Genomic DNA, 24,506 nt, shown 5'->3' on the forward strand with positions numbered 1-24,506 from the left:
CCAAAAATGACTTTCTTTGTGACTTCGTTACGCACATGAGTATAATATTTTGTTGCTGTTTTGAAGCTGTATTATATAACATTAAATTAGCAGAGTCAGTATTAACTTGCAAATGGTGTTTTCCTAATCCCAAGGTTTATGTGTGACCCCTTAAATAATTATGATGACTTCTAAGTTATTGAACATATTTTATATTTTAGACCGGGAGATGGTGACACAAAATTCTTGGTCATTTGTACTAGGATGGCGGTTTTTCAGGGGTCTAATTATGGAAAGGCAAAAAGGAAAATGTTGGCATACCGCTCTCACCCGCGGCCCAAACGCGTGGGCGTTTATCGAACACGTCGGATAAATAAAAGTATTCAAAAGAAAATGAAATAGCTTTTAAACTAATGTTTTTATGAAGTAAAGATAATTATAACGTGGATATTTATTTCTGATAGTTCTTTGTTAATATGTATATTGTTGTACGACTTTCTACAGTTTCCTTATTTTCAACAGTTAAAAAAATATATTTATTTAAAGATGTTGACATTAAGTATATTATTTTGTTAAGTGATCCAGTATTGTAATATTATGACGACCAAACTGTACAATATTTGGCAAATAATAATATTATAATTGTTTCATATTATTCAATGTAATGTTAAGGTTTTTAAATTATTGAGCTAAGAACGTTTGTTAAAAATTTTAGGAATAGTGCACTTGAATCTCAATAGTATGTGGACAACAAAGAATAGTTTACTTTGAGTTTAAATATTTCTAGGTGGAAAGGCAATAGCGTGTAAATAGCTAAATTGCCTGCGGGATAATACAAAGTTCTCAAAAAAAAACACTCCGGAATCCGTATCATGCCCGACTAACCTGTTCCATAGTCAGCAGGGGTGCTCCTCAGGCAATTGCAGTAGCAGCAAGCCCGTTGGATCTTGTAGGAGCAAGATGATTGTCTTCTGTAGCGCGTGGTCCGCTCCGGAGCGTAGCTGAAGTACTCTTGAATTTTGATGCACTTTGGTCGGCCGACCACACAAAAAGTTCACAGCGATTATATTGAAAAACCAAAAGGGAAAGAAACTTGAAATTCCAGCTGGATTAAGCCTTTTCAAGGAAAAATTATCAGAACAAAATTTTCTCGTATGCCATCAAGCCCGGTCCGCGGCAAAAATAGGGCCCAGGAAACACTTGTCATCGGTCAAGTGTCAAATATATGTCTTCTTCGTCTTCTTCCGACAGTGGTGAATTGCCATATTATGTTAAAGGTTCATCCAACGGTTGATGAACAGAAACTCCCAAACTGAGCTACATCCCAACAGTGGAAATCAAACACAACACAAATCCAGAGTGTAATTTGAGAACTTATTATTTAATTATCAAGGAAATTAAGGAAATATAATATATTAAATTATAATAAAATTAAGTGCACAACCACTAGGTTTTAAAAAATATAAATGTTTGACGACCTCTGTGGCTCAGTTGGTGGGCTGTTGGTAGCTCAAGCCGGGGGTTCGAATCCCCCCGACGGAACCAAAAGTTTTCAAAGTTCCTGGGTCATGGATGTGTACTAAATATGTGTATCATATAATAAAAATCTTAAATATATCTATACTAATATTATAAATGCGAAAGTATCTCTGTCTGTCTGTCTGTCTGTCTGTCTGTCTGTCTGTCTGTCTCGCTTTCACGCCAAAACTACTGAACCGATTGCAATGAAATTTTGTACACAGTTATTCTAGAGTCTGAGAAAGGACATAGGCTACATTTTGATGTGGGAAAATATCTTATTTCCATGAAAATATCGATGAAAATTTATTCGCATTGCGCAGGCCAGCGCTCATCCCGGGGGTCCTGGGTTCGAGTCCCGCAGGCGGAACAAGTTTTCAATGTTCCTGGGTCTTGGATGTGTATTAAAATAATATTTCAAAAATCTTAAATATATTTTATGTATAATATTATAAAAAATCCAGAAATATATCGATGCAATTTAGTTCTAATACGATTCAACAGATGGCGTTTTATTTTATTTTAGTTCTAATACGATTCAACAGATGGCGTTTTATTTTTTACTTAAATATATTTTATGTATCTATACTTCTATACTAATCCATACTAATATTATAAATGCGAAAGTATCTCTGTCTGTCTGTCTGTCTCACTTTCACGCCAAAAACTAATATTATAAATGCGAAAGTATCTCTGTCTGTCTGTCTGTCTCACTTTCACGCCAAAAACTAATATTATAAATGCGAAAGTATCTCTGTCTGTCTGTCTGTCTGTCTGTCTGTCTGTCTGTCTGTCTGTCTCGCTTTCACGCCAAAACTACTGAACCGATTGCAATGAAATTTTGTACACAGTTATTCTAGAGTCTGAGAAAGGACATAGGCTACATTTTGATGTGGGAAAATATCTTATTTCCATGAAAATATCGATGAAAATGAATTCGCATTGCGCGTGGCCAGCGCTCATCCCGGGGGTCCTGGGTTCGAGTCCCGCAGGCGGAACAAAAAGTTTTCAATGTTCCTGGGTCTTGGATGTGTATTAAAATAATATTTCAAAAATCTTAAATATATTTAATGTATAATATTATAAAAAATCCAGAAATATATCGACGCGATGCAATGAACATTTTAGTTCTAATACGATTCAACAGATGGCGCTTTTTTTTACTTCGTTGGAACATAAAACTAATCATACTTATTAGTTATTATGTTTTTGTTTATAGTTTTTCATACGTTAGAATATTATGTTTAATAATATTATCACTTGCTATAATAATAATCAATCTATCTTATCTTATAGAACTCCTACTGCATTTCTAAGGAGTTCGAGTGTGTTGTGTTGGCCTATATTCCATCCAGAAAATATATCAATGCAATCAACATTTTAATTCTAATATATGAAAACAGATGGCGCTTTATTTTTTACTTCATTATTATAACAGAACTAATCATACGGTACCTACTTTATTATATATTATTGTTTTTATTCATAACTAGCTGTTGCCCGCGACTTCGTCCGCGTGGACTTTAGTTTATAGCGCGCGGTGTCAACAAAATTTGTGTCAAATTTAAAAACTTTTTAAAACCCTGGTAAGTGGTACCCCTCTTAGGGCCGCGCTACACCGGAATGGCAGCGCTGAAAGTGCTCGCCTCGCCGCTGCCATTCCGGTGTAGCGCGGCCCTTAATTAATCAAAATACCCAAAAACAGCTGTGCAGTGTGCACATAATCTGTACTAATATTATGAATGCGAAAGTATCTCTGTCTGTCTGTCTGTCTGTCAGTCTCGCTTTCACGCCAAACGCCAAAACTACCGAACCGATTGTAATGAAATTTTGTATACTGATAGTCTAAAGCCTGAGAAAGGACATAGGCTACTTTTTTACTGGAAAAAAGGGTTGTAAGGGTCGTAAATTTGTTCAAAAAATTCATAATAGATGGCGCCGTGCGTCTTCTACATCGCGCTAGCAAAAGTCTTTCTATAAGAGGTGGTATCATCCTACATTTAAGTCTCGATTTTTTTCGATTGTTATATCTATTCTACGGTATTAAATAACTCAGTACTTTATCTGTGCAGGCAGTGACGTAACCTTAAGACCAAATTTCACCAACGACTGTTAAAGTTAATGCTCGAATTAGTATCACGTTAGCTGTTTTGTTTTTCATATGAATGAAAGAGAAGACAGGATATTTTAACAAGCTGTTAACACTAACAGACGTTGGTGAAATTGGGGCTAAACCTATCAATGATAAATAGTTTATGGGTAAAGTTGTGTAATTGGGGGGCTAAATAAGCTTTAAAATTTGGCATAATATATAAAGTTTAACATACAAAAATGAAGTACTTATTGTTTGCACACTGCACAGCTGTATTGATTTAAGGGGTACCAGGGTTTTTTTTATAAAAGCTTTTGACACCAATTTTGTTGACATCGCGCGCTATAAACTGAAGTCCACGCGGACGAAGTCGCGGGCAACAGCTAGTGTATATTATAAAAGTATTAACCCTTAGCTGGTTTCGCTAAAAAAGGCAACGTATCTAGTATCGGGGGTAAAAAGAGACCCCACTCCAATGAAAAATAAAAAATATATCAAAACAGCTTTTTTTAAAATAATTAGTTTTGTATACTAAAATAAATCTCTCAACCTAAATAAATTTCAGCTTTCAAGGCCAATAACACTAATGAATAATATTTTTTTCCTTATATAAAAAAGATCAAAGTTTTCGATCATACTTAGACGACTGTTATTTTAGGAGCCCTTAAATATATTAAAACATAAACATATCTTTTATTTCTTTTTATCTGGTTTTCTTATATAATGTAAATAATAAAATACATTCATTTCTTTTAATATCGACTAAAAATAAAAAAAATGACAGAGCAAAGCCAGCAACCAAAAAATACTCGTAAAATTTTACTATTTTGTTTGTGATTTTGCCAAAATTTTCTTTACATTGATTTCCTTCCTCTTCTTACGATCGTAAACTGTTTCACGTTGCAGACTGTTATAATAGTTTTCTGGGTGGTTTCTGAATTAGATTTCAAGTATTTATTTCATACTCGTAAAACCTAATTTTGGTTTCAAATTCTCGATGTATCGAAAAAAAATATTAAAAACCATTACAAGGTACCGTTGAAAATAACATACACTTCTGGTATCGGGGGTAATTTTTGACCCCAGCACTGTATGTAACTCCGCTTTCAGCAACAGTAGAGCCACGTACGTTCGTCATCCGCCGCACTACCCGACGTAACGAGATTAAACAGAATCAGAAGAGGGTACATGTTTAAATAGTAAAGATATCATAGAAAATTCGAACGCCTGGGGTAACTTTTGACCCCCGTTACCAGTTAAGGGTTAAATATATTTCCGTTGTCTGGTACCTGTAACACAAGTCCTTCAGGCACTTAGCACAGGGCCAGACTGACGTGGTGTGAAGCGTCCATAGATATTAATTGTGTGTTTGTTTGTCAGTTATGTGATTCGGCATAATATATTTTGTTATCACATACACAGGAAAAGTTTGATAAATATGTACAAGTTCTACCTAATTCTCAACACACAAAGTACATTATGAAAGTAATGATAAAACGATAATATCAATATGATAATAATTATTGCCAATAATGCAAACAAATACACAGACTATGTCAGAAATTAGAAAGACCAAACCTAGGTATATTAATGTTTTTAGACGCCAAAGCCCTCGCCGACGTATACTGGAGTTGCGCAGCGGTCCGCGCGGGGGGCAGTAACCCCTTACCGGACGCCGAACGTCGGTGGAGGGACAATGCACGGGAACGTGCCATAGACTTATGGGAGGAACGGCTGCAGGAGCCGCAAGTGAGTGTCAACCTAATACTGGCCATCCGCCCAGTGCTAAGGGACTGGATCAGCAGAGAGACCGGCGCCCTCTCCTTCCGACTGACACAGGTACTGACCGGGCATGGATGCTTCGGTCGGTACCTTTGCGAGATCGTTGGAAGAGAGGAAACACCAAGCTGCCATCACTGCGACGCGGATATGGACACGGCTGAGCATACCCTGACGGCCTGTCCCTCCTGGAGTGGACAACGGACGGCCCTCAGGGCTGTCATTGGCAATGACATCTCACTGCCAGTGCCAGCACTGATCCGCTCGATGCTGTGCGGTGAGGAGGAGTGGAGGGCGGTCGAACACTTCGCAGAGGAGGTGATGACTGCCAAGGAAGAGGCCGAGCGCACGAGAGAAAGGGAGGCACTCGACTCTAGAAGACGGCCCAGGCGGAGACGTCGCGCCCACAACGGCGACAATCTCCCGCCATAGATGGGGAGCTCAGGGTGACGGCAAGGGGAAGCCGTCACCCATTGCACCGAGCCCCCGCGAGAGTCGTAATGCGCAACGTGCTCCCGCGCATCGCGACAAAAGGAGAGGAATGGCCTAGACAAGCCCGCACTGGGGCCTCTGTTCGGCCTGGGGGGCGAGTAATCGCCCCTCCGAAGAGGGGTCTGCCGACCACTAGGCAGACGACCGCTGATGGACCGTGGACTTGCGGTCGCGGTGTCGTACACGTGGCTCCGTCGTCGGAGAGAGGGCGCACCGCCAAGTTTTAGTGGGTAGGGCTTTTTTCGAGCGAGTCCCACATATCCGCGTCAGAATCTCCCTCATCCCCCGCGGAATGCGTAAATGCATAAAAAAAAAGTATATTAATGTTTGTACTAAGTACTTGGATTTGGTTGCGTTCGCGAAATCGAAATCCTTAGTGAAGAATAATTCAGTTAATTTAAGTTTACATAACTATTAATTTTATCTAAAAAGTAAAAATTGGTAAATTACATATTATAATAATTCTTCAAAATTTTAATGCAGTACATATTAATGTCTATCTGTGGTAATGTTAGGAGTAAGAACACTAAAGTTCTTGACCCTTATAAATTATAATATAATATGTCAGACTCACGATGATTTAATATAATGTGATCACACAATGGTTATAAGAATAAAATGTTACATTCGAGACGGCAATTCTTTCTTAAGAGTTCTAACACGATGAGCCAAGACCTCTTGAGAAATCTTTGGAGCAGTGAGAGCTGCAGAATATTATACAACATACATCTGCTTATAAGACAAGATTGCCGCCACCTCAAACTTGCAGGAAAAATTAGTGTCATACTGGTACAAATTGTTCGAATTACGAATAAAATCTTAGGATTCTGAAAAAATATTGTTCACATTCGCCACCTCCCATAGGTATGGCATTATCAGACTCCTATTTATGATCATACGTCAGGGACCTGTTAAAAAAAGTTTCAGGGTGGTACAAATTGTTTGGCGACAAAAAATTACTCCTTTGCAGATGTTCTAATTCTATGCTTTGCAGTGGTATGGCGGCCATTGGGAACTGTCGGATAAGTATGGCAAGGTGATTTTCGTAAATGGCTACTCAACGATGATTAGCTATGCAAAAATTTGCCTGGTACAATAATTAATGGTTGAATTTTTTTATTTAAATTAATGAATGTATTCGCGTCGGTATGGCGGGCGGTAAGTTATACCCGAGAAGTATGTTACGCTACCGCCAACTTCCTTTTTTTTCGACTATCTGAAAATACAAGCATTTTTGTGGAACAAATCGTTCGACACTCGTTATTTATCCGACGCGTTTGATCGCCCACGCGATTGGGCCGCCGGTGCGAGCGCTATGACCATCATATTTGCCTTTACGTAATTAGACCCCTAAAGAATAGCCACACTGGTACAAATGACCTAGTATTTTAGGTCAACATCTCCCGGTCTATTTTTCTCAGGCTTTCCTTTACAATCTTCATCATAACTTACTCATAACTTAGAACAGCAAAGATTGCCTTCTCATCATCTTCTGTAGGCTCATTGTACAAAGCATACATCATAATCAACTAATCTTCTTGTAAATCATGTAGCTAACCGTGCTAAGCTGATAGTAAAGGGACAATCTTTTAACATATTTATAAGGATGGCTTATCAGTTATCACTTATCAGTTATCTTAATAAACAATTTGCTTTTAACTTGGGTAAATTTTGCTTCCAACTTCCATCCGATTGACTGCAACAAATGCCTCATGATTTAAGGCTAACGTAGCTCAAACCGTTTATTAGTTTGAGCTGTAAAATTGTCCGTTTGCTATCAACACTTCGCTAACTCACTAACGCTTGCTAGAACTTGACGGAGCCTTCTCTCATCCCTACACCGACGGCGCGGGGGGACTCCGCTAGAAAAATACGATAACTGCTGATACATCATTCTCGAGGCAAGTATACAGGAATGATCCTGTCAAAAAATGATTAGGCAGGTTCGTAAGTTGGTCGGATTCAAATGTTATTAATTATGTTGGCTGTTGTTAACATAAATAACATTTGCTTGACCGTAGCCCGACCTAAATATGTAGATCTGCTATTTGGTATGTTTTTTTTTTAGATTTAAGAAACATCATTGACATGACGTTTCTTGGCCAAACAACGTTGATCCGCTATATGCCTATGAATAAATTTCTCAGATGGTACACTTTCGACAAAGCTGGCGCTCTTATGCGGGGTTTACACGGGTGACTATAGCCGCACGGCGAGAATCGACTGTCTAAATAGCTTTGTCCACATTGTGCCTTTTTCTGTTCGTCAAGGGCATGCTTTATGAAGAAGATGACGAAAATTAAGGACGAAAGCGCATAGTGTGGACATAGCTAATGGCAATACGCCGCTTGCCGAATTGCCATTAGATCGTCGATTTTCGTCGTGCGGCCAACGCGACGATGTGAATGGTTATAATTCTATGCGTGCGGCGTAAATCGTGCGGCTATAGTCACCCGTGTGAAGGAGCCCTTACTAGCTGGATATAAGTTGCAAATGGCTAAGCAGCGTCTTTGAATCGGGCGCATGCACCATCTCTCGTATACATATATTTCAAGGTCTTCCGCCGTCGTTGCGGTAACTTTGTGTTTCAATTTGATCTATGTCTGTGGTTTCAATGTTTTGAAGAGACTCATCAAACTTTTGATATTAGTCGGGCGCCAACTCTGTCAATGTTTGAACTTACCAATGATGTTTAAGCGTCATTTAATAATGGAGTGATGTCATCAGAAAAATATAAAAATACCAAAGAATTCTGTTTAATTTAAATAGAAGTCTTTGAAAAATACATAATATTATGTAGATTTAAATTTTAATGGCATTTTTGTTAATAATAAACACCGTCTTTGCGCAACGACCTAGATAACTACAGTTTTTTTTTTTTAATCAAATGCTTGGCAATCTTAGGCTTTAAAATTTAATACACTAACACAAACTAACCTATTCAATAAAATATATTATAAATTATAAAAATGAAACCATATGGTATAATTCTTTGAATAATTTATTTACCGATTGTCATATTATAATTATATTATATATTATATTATATATTATATTATAATATAATATTATTATGTATATCATTGCGCTTTCACTGCATTGTTGTTGTGTAACATCATTTTATTTATTGTTGTTTGTAGTAAGTGTAGAAGACTATTAGTAGTTTATTTCACCAATAGTTAATATTTCTAAGCAATACTTAGGCTATAAATACATAATAACTAAAATAATACACTATTTAATTCAAGACATGAGTGGAAGAGTAAGGTAAGTAACATGAAAAACTTCCCGTTTTTTTGCTTAAATTGAGGCTGTAGGGCCGGAAATTTTTTTTGATATAGAAAAGCTATGGATTATATAATGTGTAGCCAGATATATAACTATTAGCTAGGTTATGAAGTAGACAAGTTACAAGTTTTATGAAAATAATTAGGGAAAAAATGAGTTATTGTCCGTATGTTACGAAATGTTACTTGTTCGATTCTTCCACTCACTTCTTCTATACATAATATTTTAAAATGACTACAAAATTTTTGAGTTGCGACTACGCAACTACTACTAATACGTACTAAGGACTACCTTAGTACATTTTTCATAGTTTTGATACGAAATCTATCTCAGATTGTATTGAGTTTAATCGTTTTGAAGTGGGTTGAACAATATCAAATGCCACAGTATTAATAGCACATGAAAAGTAATATGAAGACATGAGTGGATGAAGTGGGCAAGTAAAATTTTACAACATAATAGCAATTACTCATGTTTTCCCTTATAATTTGAACAAACCTTGCAACTTACCTACTTCATCATCTAGATTCTAGCTAATAAATCTAGCTATTCATAGAATTTATATGTTTTTTTATTTCAAATTATTTCCCGGTCCTATTTATGCCTCCATTTATGCAAAAAAACGTCAGTTTCAAAGAAACAAGTTACCCACTTCATCCACTCATGTCTTCGTTTATTTTCGAGGCGGCTACGTCAAAGGCTACTTATCATTTTGACGTCATAAAATGTGGCATTTTCTCTTACCTCATATTTTTAATACCGGACAAAAAAGTATGTCTGTTTGTCTGTCTGTCTGTCGTGTATTAATATTTTGCATTCTAGTTCGTGACATTTATGAATATATAATATATACACATTAATCGAAAGTTGACCTGGTGCTGCAGCTCACCTGGTAATCAATAGGATACCCAACTCCTCACCAACTTAGAGCAGAGGTTTCGTGTTTGGGCTCATTTTAATTGCGACAACTAGTAAAACGTAGATAAACAGTAAATATTTCCTATTCCTATATTCCTATCACCTGGATTCTATAGAAGCCGATCTCCATATGAGCCCAAAGTGGAGGATTCATATTTGCACTCATATTGACGGCCTCGTCCAAAAGGACATTCATTGGGATATGATCCTGTTGATAGGAATTATTCTGCACTATAAGCAACATATTAAGTTTAAAAAGCATGAAATAACTAATATTTACTGACTTTAACTTTAAATAATTCCTAAGTGTAAAGTGATATTTTAGTCCATAATTATTGTTGTAGTAGATGTTTGATTTAACATAACATAGTTTAGGGGTCAGTTCACAGCGAACCGAATCGAGACAATCAGTGACTTGGCGAATGGCGATACAAAAAAAAATTAAAAAAATATCCACGCAAATATATAACCTCCTCCTTTTAGGAAGTCGGTTAAAAATGCAAGTCGCTGTTGGCGGTCCCCCGACACACCGTGACAACAATTATGGACTAAAATGTCACTTTACACTTAGGAATTATTTAAAAACTTAAAGTCAATACCTAAATATTAGTTATTTCATTACTTTTTTTTTTCATTAGGTACGTTGTTTGGCGGGTTTTTTTTAAATTTCTTAATCATTGATTCAGTCGATACATATGAGGTAAGAGACATAATCATAGTGAAAGTACCATCTGAGATATTGATAGGCAGAGGTCAGACTTACGTAATTTGGTCGAGTTACGTCAACGTCGGTTGACATTAAACCAGACTAAAATTTACGGTCCACTGTCCTGTGAATCAATTATGTTATATTTAATCTAATAGAACAATTTATTCTCTCAATCATAAAACTTTAAAAAGTAATAACACTTTTACTGTAGTCCAAAACGAGGCAAGTTGAAAAATGTCATGTCTGAGTTCTGAATATCTGCTTGGAAATGTAATCCTAGAATTCCTCGCTTCTATTTCCTATACAAATAATGTTGACGTCCAACCCCTATATTGCTCGGCCAGACGGGATATAACTCGTTTTGCAATTTAACTAATGTAGCCAATATAAGCAGGCATAATGCGGGTATCAAACAAGATGGCTACATAAGTTAGGTAAATATATCAATAGAACACGTCGATACTACTATCTATTGTCTAAGGCCCCTGCCCTCTCCACACGTTGGACTTTGAATTATGATGGACCCAATAAAATCGTTAACATTAACGTCTAGTGTGCATATTCGACTTTGATTACCCATGATTGATACTTCGCAATCCTGGTGGCGATCATATTATAATACTTTCAAAAAATCTTAATGTTTTTTCCGTATTTCTAATATTTTTTTCTGTTCAACAGGGTCTTCGCACCGTGTAAAAGCTACAAAATAGAGGTAAAGAGTGTTTAGAATTGAGTTGCATAAATATAATAAAAGTATTTCAACTATCCTAGAATCGATCCGTCTTACACAGAGGTTAACTTTCCTGTTAGTTTGGTTGCTGTTTAAAGTTAATGTAATTTACAATGATGTAGTTGAAAACTATTTTCGTATGTGATGCTGTAACATGGTGGATGGATTTTGTGATATGCGATTATAGACTCAACGGGTAGCGTCAGATTTTGATAAAGATTTAATATACGACCAAATCGTCTTAATCGTTTTCAAAGTAGATTGAAAAATGACTGTTATACTTATAAAATACCTATATTTTTTTATTTAGCTAAACTGTCATTAGGGTATAAAAGATTTGGTGTTCAAAAATACAGTTTAGATAATTCGTATAGTCGTTGTACTGTATTGTAGACGAAAGTTATTATTGCAGTCTTTTCGAACGGAAATTGTCTACCATGCTAGTGTAAAATTCGTCACCTGTAATTGTCGTTCGTTCCCTAAATTGGTGTTGTTCAAATCTATATTTTTACCTCAGCTAGTCAATCGATAAACTTTGTTCAGTAATTATAAATATGTATGTATTAAAACTTTAATTCTACTTTTTACCTCAGTATGGAGTATGTTTTTAATTAGTGTTTGTTATTTTATTAACAAAAAGGCATTTATATACTAACTTATTTGCGTAATTTTTGTTACCAGAGCGAGTATTATAGCACATAATATGATGTAATCATATTGGTAATACTTAATTTGGATTATCCTTCTATTTTGTATGACTTTCCATTTTTACCCAACGAGTTAATTTTCATATTGTTTATAGTGCCATAATACGCAGAAGAAAAATTGATAATATTTTAGGATTTATCATAAGACTTAATGGGGTTTCAAATGTCGATAACATATTTTTACAATATTAAACGAAGAAAATAGTTTAAAAATTTAAATTACTATTGGCCTACACACGGCCTTACATAATATTAGAACATGTTTAAGGACTACTTTGTGCTAGGAAAATCCATTCCTCCATAAGGACTACTTTCATACTTTGTGCTAGGAAAATCCAATCCATCCTCCTCTTATCCTCTTTAACACAAGTCGAAATTGTAAAAAAACGAAGTTCTTATAAAACATAAGACCATAAGTCGTGCAAAACTTGATGACCACTAATTCTCAAAAATGGTATCGAAATACTCAAACGAAAGTAAGGGGTCGCTTTGGTGGGCTTAGGGTTGCCAGGCGTCCGGATAAAGCCGGACACATTCAGGCTTTTTGATTGCGTGTCCGGCCATAATTAAGTGGAGTCCGGCTTTTGTAGAGTTCTGAATCAATAATTTTATATGAAAATCTACTAATTTTAGAAGGTTTTACACCTAATAAAGTGTAAAATTGTATGAAAAATTACTGTTTTAATAAAACAGAAACTTACGAAAGTATTCCTAAACTAAGAGTTCATTCTTAGTACTCGATAGCAGGACTTTTTTGTACAAACGTCAGCCAAGCTGGCTGCTTTGTCCGGCTTTTCGGTTAAGCGACCTGGCAACCCTAGCCGTGGGCTGAGGAGTGAGCGGGGTAGTACGTACACCAGACCTCTCCCTCCAGTTTCGGCGAGCGATATAGTTTTGCGCGGCCTATACCTACTTACCTGTAGGCATTCTGTAGGTTTCTAGTGATGATAATGTTAAACATAATGTGACGACAATAATGAAACCCCACAAAAATATATTATTTTTATTTGATTTTTTATTGTTGCTATATTTAAGTTAATTTCATCGCACAAATTATTTACGTTTTATTCATATTAATTTACCTATTCTTTTTTTATTAGTGTATTGTAAGACGTGTAGTTTATACCTATGTGCTAGTTGTTCTTCACTGCGCTATTTTATTTAGAATTAAATAAAAAGATTCTAGATACTAGGCAATGTTTGTGTGCAATTTTTCGATCTGAATGTTATTAAACTCTATGGGAGTTATAATATTGTATATATTTATCTTATACTTTCAATTTTGTAATACTGTAGTGAGTAGAGAATCTCAATTAAGTCTTTTTGTAAAAATATATGTATTAAAATAATATTTATTCTAATTTATTGAATACTTTGAGGCTTTTTCAAAATTTTCCTAGTTTAATTTATTCTTATATTTTGATATTAATCGAGACTATCTAGTTATTTACATAAGTATTACTGCTTATTTGAACAAAGAGTCTCATGGAAAAGATTTTATCAAATGTTTTTATGTTTCAAATATTTTATTTTGTTGTTTATTTATAATGTTTAGGTTTGCATAATATTTTTCCTTACTTGCTTATTGACTTAAACTAGTATTTAAAACATAATAATCATTTTAAAGTATGTTTTGTAAATTTCATGTTAAGAGGAAACGCCAACACAATGTATTTCCATACAAACGTACCTATTCCTTAATTTACTCCCTGGACAATGCGTCTAGACAAATGATTTTTTATACAAAAGATAATGTTTTTAAATGTATGGAGTCTGGTCCAAATTTCCACCACTAACGAGACCTATACTTATAGTAAAAATGTCCACTGAATACTGAGTCATTATAACCAGACCGCAATCGAAAATACCCAGTCAGTGAAAAGTTATGGCTGAATGAAAAGTCGTGTTTTTTACCATTTTGTATGAAAAATATTGTAGATGTAAGTAATAAAAATGTATTGAGTTTGGAGCAAATGTCCACAACCAATAACACTTACGTAATGGTCTGCTAAATACGGAATCATTATTACTGAACCTCAACCAAAAATATCTTGTTAGAAAAATGTTATGACGGAATGAAAAAGTTTTCTACCATTTTATTACATAAAATAGTAAAATAGTATTTATATGATCCTATTGCACTTTTTAACTACTCAATCTATGTTATGTGATGTCGCTTGGCATTTCCTATTAGGTTTTTACTGAAATAGATGAATATCAATATCAATATTTTCACCCCAACAAATATTTTTCATAATATGGTCATAACTTTTAACTGACACCTTATTTTAAATTTGTCTCATAATGAAAGTTACTCTATATTTAATGGACAATAAGCAATATGGGTCTCGTTGGTGGTGGAAATTTGGACCACTTTAATCATTCTCTTTCGGGATCTGTTAAATCTATGCCTCTACGTTCCATTTTTTCTAAATTCACTAATACTTAAATAAAAAAATATGACCCTGCAAAAATCGCAAAAAAAATATCTCGTACCCCGCCAATCCACCAACCATAAAACAAATTGACAGATCTTTCAGATAAAATAAAAACGTAGAGGCATATATATACCCGCCACTCTTCCTGAAGATATTAAAAATAATAATTAGTTGATTGAGATTAGAGAGGTTCTATTTTGAAGGAGGAATCAGAGGACTAGGTTACCTCAATTTAAGTACTGTACTTATCAGCTGTCTTTTTTATTTTTTATGAAATAAGGGGGCAAACGAGCAAACGGGTCACCTGATGGAAAGCAACTTCCGTCGCCCATGGACACTCGCAGCATCAGAAGAGCTGCAGGTGCGTTGCCGGCCTTTTAAGAGGGAATAGGGTATTAGGGAAGGGTAGGGATGGAAAGGGAAGGGAATAGGGGAGGATAGGGAAGGGAATTGGGCCTCCGGTAAACTCACTCACTCGGCGAAACACAGCGCAAGCGCTGTTTGAAGAACGTGGTATTTCTCCGGTCGAGCCGGCCCATTCGTGCCGAAGCATGGCTCTCCCACTTATAAAACTGTCTCTATCACAATACACGTGCCGGCGCAGGGTGAAGCGTGATGGCAATAGTTTCTTCGATTAAATTCTACTGCAACCGCGTTCCCTCTTAACAACTCCCCTTAGATGACAAACATTAAAAAAAAATAGAATTATAATGATTTGTCTTGCAAAGTACGACTTTTTTCTTTTTTTTTTAGTTAGAACATATAAAGGTTGTAGAAATGAAATAGCTTTATCTATAGTCTAGTTACCTAAAATAACATTCCTGAGTCGGTTTTCTTTTCAAAAGTATTTTCATAAACACTAAATAGTTTCATGCAATTTTTTTCATTGTAACTTTTGAGACACAATTTACATTTTAAACTTGGTTACAGACGAAGGTTATTTTAAGGTTAATTCATAGTCTGTCTTGTCTAAGAGAGCAGCAAAAGCCTCTTTAGTCTTTTCATTAAGGCACATCAGTCATCACAAAATTAGTTAAAACTTAAAATGTTTGTCATTCTTAATTCTAATGAGCGACGGATTGCGTTTCCTGATTTAAAAAAAAATTGCAAACTATGTTAGTGTTCGTAAATTTTGCTACCTAACCTCATTATTAGGTTTAATTATGACCTAGGTGATAAGTAGTACTTACTTAAACTAGCTACGTTAGAAAACCTTTGTACCTTCTGATAATAGATGAAATAGGTGTAATCAACAAGGTTTGCGACGGTTCATAAACATTTTAATTAAATTATGAGTGATCTTAGTTCTGTAGAAAAGCGGAAATTTTTACCTATGTCACAGAATACATACATACCTATTAGTTTAACAACCTATGTTACGAGCAAGAAAAAATCATGCCGACAATATAAGAAGGAAATTTTAAAGTGAGAGCAAGTTCAAAAAATATGAGTCAAGTTAAGAAATTAAGTACCTATATCCTAATTCCTATAGGGAACGTTCTAGTAGTGAAGAAAACACCACCGACCGACGGGTGAAGCTCTAAAAGTTAATAATTTTTTTATTTATTTATTTTAGTAGCTTACTTGGCATTTTTCGGAAATTTGAGTAGGTAGCAATTGCTGGCAAAAAAAAATTCTGTGAATCTAAATTTTACGATTGGGTTTTAGAAAAGGTGAACCATGCACTTATATCGCGTATACATTGTTGATAGTAGATACCTATTTAAAAGTACAAAAGTTATTACTTAAGCTCGAAAATGTTTTCCATTGTCCATATAATACCTATAGAATAAGTCTAAATAAAATGGTCGCAGTGAATACCGTTATTAGAACATTTTTGAGGTGTGAATATTGCTTTATAAGGTTGCAATTTTGCGAAGTCGTATATTTTTATTATTAATGTCGGTCAATATATTGTAAACGGTGCACTGGGAAATGCACATTTTCTGTGTGAACACAATTTTTCATGTATGTGTATTGACGTGGTTTTTATTCATGTATACTCAGTAAATATTTGAGAAATTTAACATGAGTTTTATTGTTCGTTGACCTTTTGTACGTTTTATCAACTTAACTGATATCATGTCTGGTAGTTTTATAATTTACTCTAAAATTGATAAGAAGTATAATATTACTAAATTATATATAATATTATTCTTTACTTTAATTGAAACAAAATCTTGGTAAGTATAGAGGATACTGAGATTAAAAAAGACAATTTCTCTTATAAATATTTTATTTCATTCATAAATAATAATATGGAAAGAAAAATTATTAGACTGATTGTGATGGAAGTTCACTGTTTTCGAAGATATAAATTACATTACATAACATCTTTTGAGACAATATTCATATATTTGATAACATGACTGTATACAGTATCCTTAAACTACAGATAATATAGGAAGTGTTGTTTACAGCTAGTTTGGTAATTTCTTATGTAGTACTGGTATACTTAGATACAAAAATACGCTTTTGTTACTTTCTTGTCATATTGGTGTTATCGTTTTATTTGTTCTATTCACGCAAATCGCAACACTTAATCATAATCCGAGTTTTACCTGAAAGAAAAAATAATTTTATTATGTACAATTTAGTTTTTTATTACCATTTTACATATTATAATATAATCAGCCATAATGGGGGTAATCTGAAATATTAGTAACATGATGTATTGGTACTATCAGAGAAGTTGATTCCTATGCAAATCGGGGACCTAAGTAATTTGGTTGCGTTACGTCAAACCCAGCTGACAGATCACAATTAACATTGAATTGACATATTCGACCAAAAACGTTGGTCTGTCAATTGCATAGGAATCAACTTCCTCGATGGTACATGATGGTTAGTTAATTTAAGCAATAAAGCGCTAGTCGAGTAATAATTTGTTAATCAAAAAATATGTTTGCAGATTAGCAATAAAAATAATGAATATTTTCTTAACGAATATTTTAAAATAACTTGGAAATATTATATTACTTTATTATTATTTATTAGCTTCTGAACTATTCTAAAATTAATCCCGTTTAGTATGGATTGTGACCTAGGCATCGTTTTAGTATCGCAGCTAAATCCGAATAGAAAAGAAGACTGCTTTTTCAAGCGAATTCTTTTAATACCCTTCACCATAAAAATTATTTTAACTGACCTTAGCCTAGTACAAGTCGGTTTCACTTCTGGCGGTTTGTCGCGATCTTAATAGGGGAAAGTTTTATTAGTCTTAATTCAAATATGACAGTTACAAGAAACATTTTAATATTTAATACGTATTTACTGAAAACTTATACCAGAAGGTAATGTTCAAGGTATACCGTTTAAAACTGATTATACATATATGTAATCTGTAAATCAATCCTATTTAGTGGTTAGTTATATCATACTGAAAATTGACCATTCATGATAGTTACAAATTACAATTTGTTATTTTGTAAATTTTGTATTTACATACATTAAAATCAATATTGTATTCAGGTAATATAATTACAGTAGGTTATAACGCTTAGGCTACACTAGGTCCACTTGAGACAGCCAACATTATAAAAACTATTTTAGGTACTTTGTAAATTACGTATTATGTAAAAAATACAATGTTAATAGCGAAATATTACGGTTCAGGTAGTGTAAGTAGTAGGTAGTATAAGCACCTTTAGCTAAAAGGGTTCTAAACCCTTTAAATTTGTACGTACCTACTTTAAAGTCTAATAAATAATTGATAGTGAAAGAGCTTGTATAGACGATGGAAATATTATGATTGGTGTTATAATGATAATATTATGTAAGCACAGCAGAGTCATACAAAATGTGACTAGAACTGGCGGTATGAACAGTTTACAAACAATTCAACAAAATACAACGGTAAAAATATTATAATTAAGTTGAAGCACTACGCCCTAGGTAAGTCGAAAAAGGAATAGCACAAAATTACGTATATTGTACTTTTAAGCTAAGATACGAGTTTAAATAATAGCGAGTAAAATTTCTGTGTTCATTCCTAACGAATAGAATTCTGTATTTCAGAAATCGATTAGCACAAGACAATTGTACGCGATGTTACAAAGTAACAACACATTGCGATATTCCTAACTACCAAAGACAGTTTTTAACTGCCGAACTTAGAGAAATATTAATCATTTAATTAAAGTAATTTTAAGTTATTAATACTGTGTAATCGTGTTTGAGAGCGGCAGTTAGACACCTAAATGGACAGTTGTTTTTAGAATTCAACGCAACCGAGTTCTATCATGTCGTTCGGATCATCAAGATTGGTCACTGGGTTTATGTGGAACAAGATAAGTCGAAAGCAACTCGCAATTTATACTAAATAGTCTATTAAGTATGCTAAAAATCTTTAGAACATACACGACACGAGAATTAAACATCAAGAACTTCGAATGATAAAAGGCCTTTTCACACCACAGTTATAACGTAAGTATATTAAAGCTGAGGTGTTTTCAAGGGAAAGACATAACAAGATGTATCATACTTGTACACCTTTACCATTAACTGCCATGTGTAAGTAGCGCTTAAGGCATTGCAACATATTATTGTATCACAGACATTAGCTTAGTTTTTTTTAATACAGATTGTGTCACATACTACGTTTTAGTATAATATTTTCTAAGCAATAACAATAATTCAAATGTACCCAAGTTGCGCACAAAATTCTGCATAAGATAAACATTCGTTATTTGTTGGAACTTTTTCATCAACATAGAGTTAAGATTAATAAATAATCGAATTATAAAATTATCAAAAACTTCCTAAATCCAATTTCAAAAACTGTACTTTTAAAGTAAGTAATTCTTAGTTTGGCACATTGGTACTTGATTAGCATAAATGAGTTACTAGCAAAATTTCTAGAATTCGAAATAATTTAAAAATGCAATATCATTAATTGGAAAAGAAATTATGAACATTAAAGCCAGTTTGTTTAATAAATTCCTGTTACATGAGGAAAAATTGTCCATGCATTATCAGTAAATTTTCTTGTTTTGCAGGAACTCATCATTTTATTGTATTGATATTGTAAATAAAAGTGAAGCGGCACAGGATAAATGCTTTTAGTTTGAAGTTTCAGTCTCATTTGAAACTTTTATGGAAATTAAGAAAAGCTGAACCCCTAATTATAGTTCTTGCAATCTACGAGTGCGCGGCGCCCTTAGTTGTGTGAGTGACCATATCTATACACGCGTACATGGCTCGCTCGCTACTGACTGCTCCGTTAGGTACGCACACTAACGAAAATGTCTATTCGTATTTCCAACTACAAATAAAGGCTACGCGAGGTCGTAGATTGCAAGAACTATACCAGTAGAACTGCGTTAATAGTATCACTAATAATTTATAGTCTTCAATGTAAGTTAATACACACAAAACATTTATATGTAATGGACATTTAAATTACATGTACTTAAAATGCTAAAATGATCTAAAAAACTTTTGCACAATAAGATGCAGATTTTATACTGTATGTTGTGTATGGATCCACCTATATTCATAAGATATAATACATGTAGGGTTGCCAGGTCACTAAACCGAAAAGCCGGACAAAGCAGCCAGCTTGTCCTGCAATCGAATACTTAGAATTTGAACTCTTAGTGTAGGAATACGTTCGTAATTTTCTGTTTTATTAAAACCATATTTTAACATACCATTTTTGCATTTTATTAGGTGTAAAACTTTGTAAAATTTGTAGATTTTCATATAAAATTATTGATTCAAAGTTCTGCAAAAGCCGGACTCCTCTTAATTTTGGCCGGACGCGCAATCAAAAAGCCTGACTGTGTCCGGCTTTATCCGGACGCCTGGCAACCCTAAATACAAGTAGACCTGCAACAACCTGTCTCTAGCCTTAGTCAGTCTTTGTTCTTTTAAACATGAATATAATTTGCATGAAATATTAGTTTAATATAGTGCAAAATGAAATATCAAATGTATTATTAACGCCCAAAAAAAAAAAAAACAATAGGAGCCAGTAATTTTCAGATACCTGCAGGCCTACTTTTATGTAATGGCATGAAATGTTTTTCATTTAGTTGTTTTTCGTTGGATTCCTAATAAAACTGATAACAAAATTTGATGTTACAATTATTGATAAAACGAATTTCTATATAAAATATACAAAAATGTAACTTTTAGGCGCAGCGCAGACGACAGACTATTAGTGACGCACTTTTTAGTCCGTGGAAATAGTATGTATGCAATTATATGCAGTAACACACACGTCTGCGCTGCGCGTCGTGTGCGTAACTGCATATAATTGCATACATACTATTTCCACGGACTAAAAATTGCGTCACGGATAGCCTGTCGTCTGCGATGCGCCGAATTGATAATAATTTAACTTAACTAGATACAAATATAATTCAACATTTTGCTATCAGTTAAAATTATAAATCATGCCTGTACTTTCGCCCATACATGTTTGTAACGTCGTTTCCGGAAAAAGTGTTTTGCAATGAAATATTTTATGGCAAGAATAAGCATAATAAAAGATAATATGTACAGGAGGCTTAACATCCCAATATCCAGATTTGAGAATGGGCTGTTTGTTGTGTCGGCCGATCGTGCTGTTCTCCCCATCTGTATGTAACTTCCATCGTACATCCTCGTCAAGTATTGGAATACTGCTTTCAAATTCCAAGCACCTCTTGCAAGTCTACACTCAGGACAATTCTTTGCACTAGGAAATTGTATCTTTGGGTGTTGAGGATCCTCTGTTACATCCCCGGCGAGCCGAAGGTTTACTTCATTATGTGCAATCCATAGCCAAAGAATGGCTTTATCATTTCCTTGAACATCTAACAATCTATTTTTCTCAGCCATTGCTTGAAAATGTTCTGAGCATTCGGTGCAGCCAAAGAAGTGTTTGACATAGCCTAGCATAGTCTTTAGTACTTTAGGGCCTAGGTTTTCTTCTTTTTGGTATGAATTTACAGTCAATGTATGGAACAGTGTCCAGAGACCACAAGTGTAACCTCTGTATTGTGGCTGACTGCCCTTGCACCCAACATAGTCTAGATCAGAACTGTAGACAGCCATACTATTTTCTAGTGCCTTAACTAAGTCATAAATTTCGGCTCCAGTCCACTGATTTTTAGACTTTAAACTAGCATTTAGTTGGGTAAGGAAAACTTTCAGATTATTGTGCTTAAATGGGAAAGCAGTTATTAAAACATCTATGTAATCTTCTAGCACACCTAGAGGTTCCCCTGTTAAGATCTTGTGCCGTGTTATTTCTGTGTGCAAACTGGTTTTAATTGTTTTCTCTAAATCACTGTAGTACACAGCATCTAAGTCTTGTTTCGAGTGTGTGTTATCATTGTTGTTGTGATTACTGAAATCATTAAAGTCAGTATTTCTTATAGGAAATACATATCTATTATTAAGTAAATATGCATTCAAGGACTTCAATAAGTTTTGTACAGTGGGATTTGTGTCTGAAATACCAAACTTCAAGGTTTCATGGTTTCTTTTCACGGCAACAAGTCCAACGTTGTTTATACCAAATTGTTTCGCTAATTCACTGTCATTGTAAACCCTAACCACACTGACATTTTTGTAATCATTTACATCCAAAGTCAACTCAGAGCCAAGTGTAGAATTCTCACTTTCAAACATTAAAAATGTGTACATTGTGTTCACTGGTACATTGCTCAATACTGCATCTATAGTCGCGTAAGCAGCAATATTAAGAGGTTGACTCATTCTGAGCCTACCGATTCTTTGTTCATGTTGAATTTTTTTAATGATTTCTATTTTAAGATTTTCAGCAGTGTCAATAGCAGAAATTTTTTCACCAACATTACCATTTCCTTTGACATACCTTTCGTGTAAATATCTTAATGAGGGGTATGCCATTACTTCATAATCTCTACATATTGCATTGTTTTCTTCAACTGAACAATCAATTACTGCTAATTTAACAATGTTCTTCCAAGATTCTATTTCTAATGCCAAGGATTTAAATTTTGGTGCAAAAGCTCTGCAATGACCACAGTAACTGTTATAAAACTGAACTATTATTGCCTGTGGTTGTCCATAAACCTTTTTCTCAAAATTCTTTACAGTAAGTATAGTAACATGATCAGTGTCGGTATACAGGCCTTGATCCTTAACATCTTCTGAGTCTGGAATTACTGCACTATTTACAACGGCAATAAAATATCCGATTTTAAGCACAAATAGATGCCAGTTCATTTTAAATGAAAAATTAAATCACTTTTTTAAACGAAACACACACCAAAACGACAACTATTTGGAGTTTCCTAGTAAAAACTGAACATAAATGTAACGATTGTTCCTTTTATAAACGCGTAACGTAATGCAACGAATAACGATTATCGTAATAAAATTAATTTAGCTAACCGTAGCCAACGACATTATTATTTTGTCGTCACTCGTCACTCGTCAGCAGCAGCCAGTAGTGTATTTTGACAGTGATATTTTTTTTTAATTCGTCCCGGTCGGGACAGGCAAAGGGAGCGTTGCCCATACAGCCATTTCTATGTTTTCTCTATTTACGGCCGTTCCCAATATTTGATCTATCTCTGGTTTTTCCCTACTAGAGATAGGAATAGCTCACAATTGACATAAAATATATGTCTCTAATGTCTAATGTGAGCTATTCCTATCTCTAGTAGGGCAAAACCAGAGATAGATCAAATATTGGGAACGGCCGTTAATGAATGATGATAGTGAAGGCCGACCTCCGAAGCCAATTATTCTTTTATAATATAACTATCACTTTTTTGACAGTGACAAGGTGTTTGATAAGTTTTAAGGAAGCCATTTTGAAAAAATGTCTTATGCCGCGGCCGCATATGCGTAGTGCTTCGCGCTAAGGCCGGCCGCAAATTGTCCGAAATTTCTGATCAGAAACATATGAACGGATGGCAGTTCCAATTATTCTTTTATAATATAACTATCACTTTTTTGACAGTGACAAGGTGTTTGATAAGTTTTAAGGAAGCCATTTTGAAAAAATGTCTTATGCCGCGGCCGCATATACGTAGTGCTTCGCGCTAAGGCCGGCCGCAAATTGTCCGAAATTTCTGATCAGAAACATATGAACTGCCATCCGATTGAGTACTCTGGTGTTTCGTCCCAACCAAGGTTTTTGGGCCCAGTGGGCCCAATCACCAGATATGAATTTTTAACATTTTTTTTCATCTGGCGATTGGTCCCAAGTAATTATTTTTTATGACTTTTGGGCTTATGTCCGTAGGGCTAGCAAAAAAGTTGTAGATTTGAATAAAAAACAAAATAATTGCTTTGTATGAAAGCATTTATCATACACTGAATGAATATAATATGATATTTAAAAAAAATAATACAATGGACATGTATATTGTATATATTAAAATATCTTATGACATAAATAACAACAAAAGTACTTATAAGTACTTTTGTTTGAAAGTAAATTTTCTAAACAATCTAATCATATGTATTTCAGTTTAAAGTTAATTTATAATTATTATTTTTATATAAAGCTTATATATTTCTTTAATTAGTAAATTATAGGTATATATATTTTTTTTGTAAGAGAACGACTAATTAATTAATTAATTTTATATAAGTTAGTTTAATTCAATTACGCGCCATTGTTGTGGCAGAATGTTAAAACTATAAGTATTTAATAAAACCTTTATATCAACAACATTCTGGCAATAAAGACATTTGAATTTGAAAATGAAAAATATTTTGTATCACGTAGGTGCTATGGCAACTTTATGCCGATAGGCGCGAGCGGCTATAGCCCGGCTGTATTTTATTTATGATTTGAATACAAAAAAAAAACTTCTCAAGTCTATCGTACAACTAAGATAGAATCATTTTACTATGGGAAAACAACCAT

The 24,506-nt window shown here is 34.4% G+C and overlaps 2 protein-coding genes across 3 annotated transcripts in view; one reads left to right on the forward strand and one right to left on the reverse strand.

Moving 5' to 3' along the window:
- The window catches only part of LOC121739320 (flotillin-1), a 42,499-nt gene extending 30,879 nt beyond the window's left edge, over nucleotides 1-11,620 (forward strand). Inside the window, exons 10-11 of one of the 2 annotated variants that reach the window (XM_042131711.1) lie at nucleotides 7,671-7,761; nucleotides 11,454-11,620. In XM_042131711.1, the coding sequence (XP_041987645.1) occupies nucleotides 7,671-7,739 (69 nt within the window). In that variant the 3' untranslated portion in view covers nucleotides 7,740-7,761; nucleotides 11,454-11,620. The remainder of the gene's footprint in view (nucleotides 1-7,670; nucleotides 7,762-11,453) is intronic. The other variant, XM_042131712.1, reaches the window with a different exon arrangement.
- Nucleotides 11,621-16,870: 5,250 nt separating this feature from the next.
- Nucleotides 16,871-23,048, reverse strand: LOC121739319 (sulfhydryl oxidase 1-like). Its single transcript, XM_042131710.1, has 2 exons — nucleotides 21,156-23,048; nucleotides 16,871-17,211 (listed from the first exon to the last, which is right to left on the reverse strand). Exons 1-2 carry the CDS (start codon nucleotides 22,847-22,849, stop codon nucleotides 17,208-17,210), a joined length of 1,698 nt encoding a protein of 565 aa, XP_041987644.1. The 5' UTR covers nucleotides 22,850-23,048; the 3' UTR covers nucleotides 16,871-17,207.
- Between the last annotated feature and the right edge of the window lie 1,458 nt (nucleotides 23,049-24,506).

This window comes from Aricia agestis, chromosome Z, assembly GCF_905147365.1.
Source record: "Aricia agestis chromosome Z, ilAriAges1.1, whole genome shotgun sequence".
NCBI classification, from domain to species: Eukaryota; Metazoa; Arthropoda; class Insecta; order Lepidoptera; family Lycaenidae; genus Aricia; species Aricia agestis.

What these genes read in the sequence shown, in the direction of transcription:
- LOC121739319 (XM_042131710.1), bottom strand. Translation starts at nt 22,849, where the DNA reads ATGAACTGGCATCTATTTGTGCTTAAAATCGGATATTTTATTGCCGTT.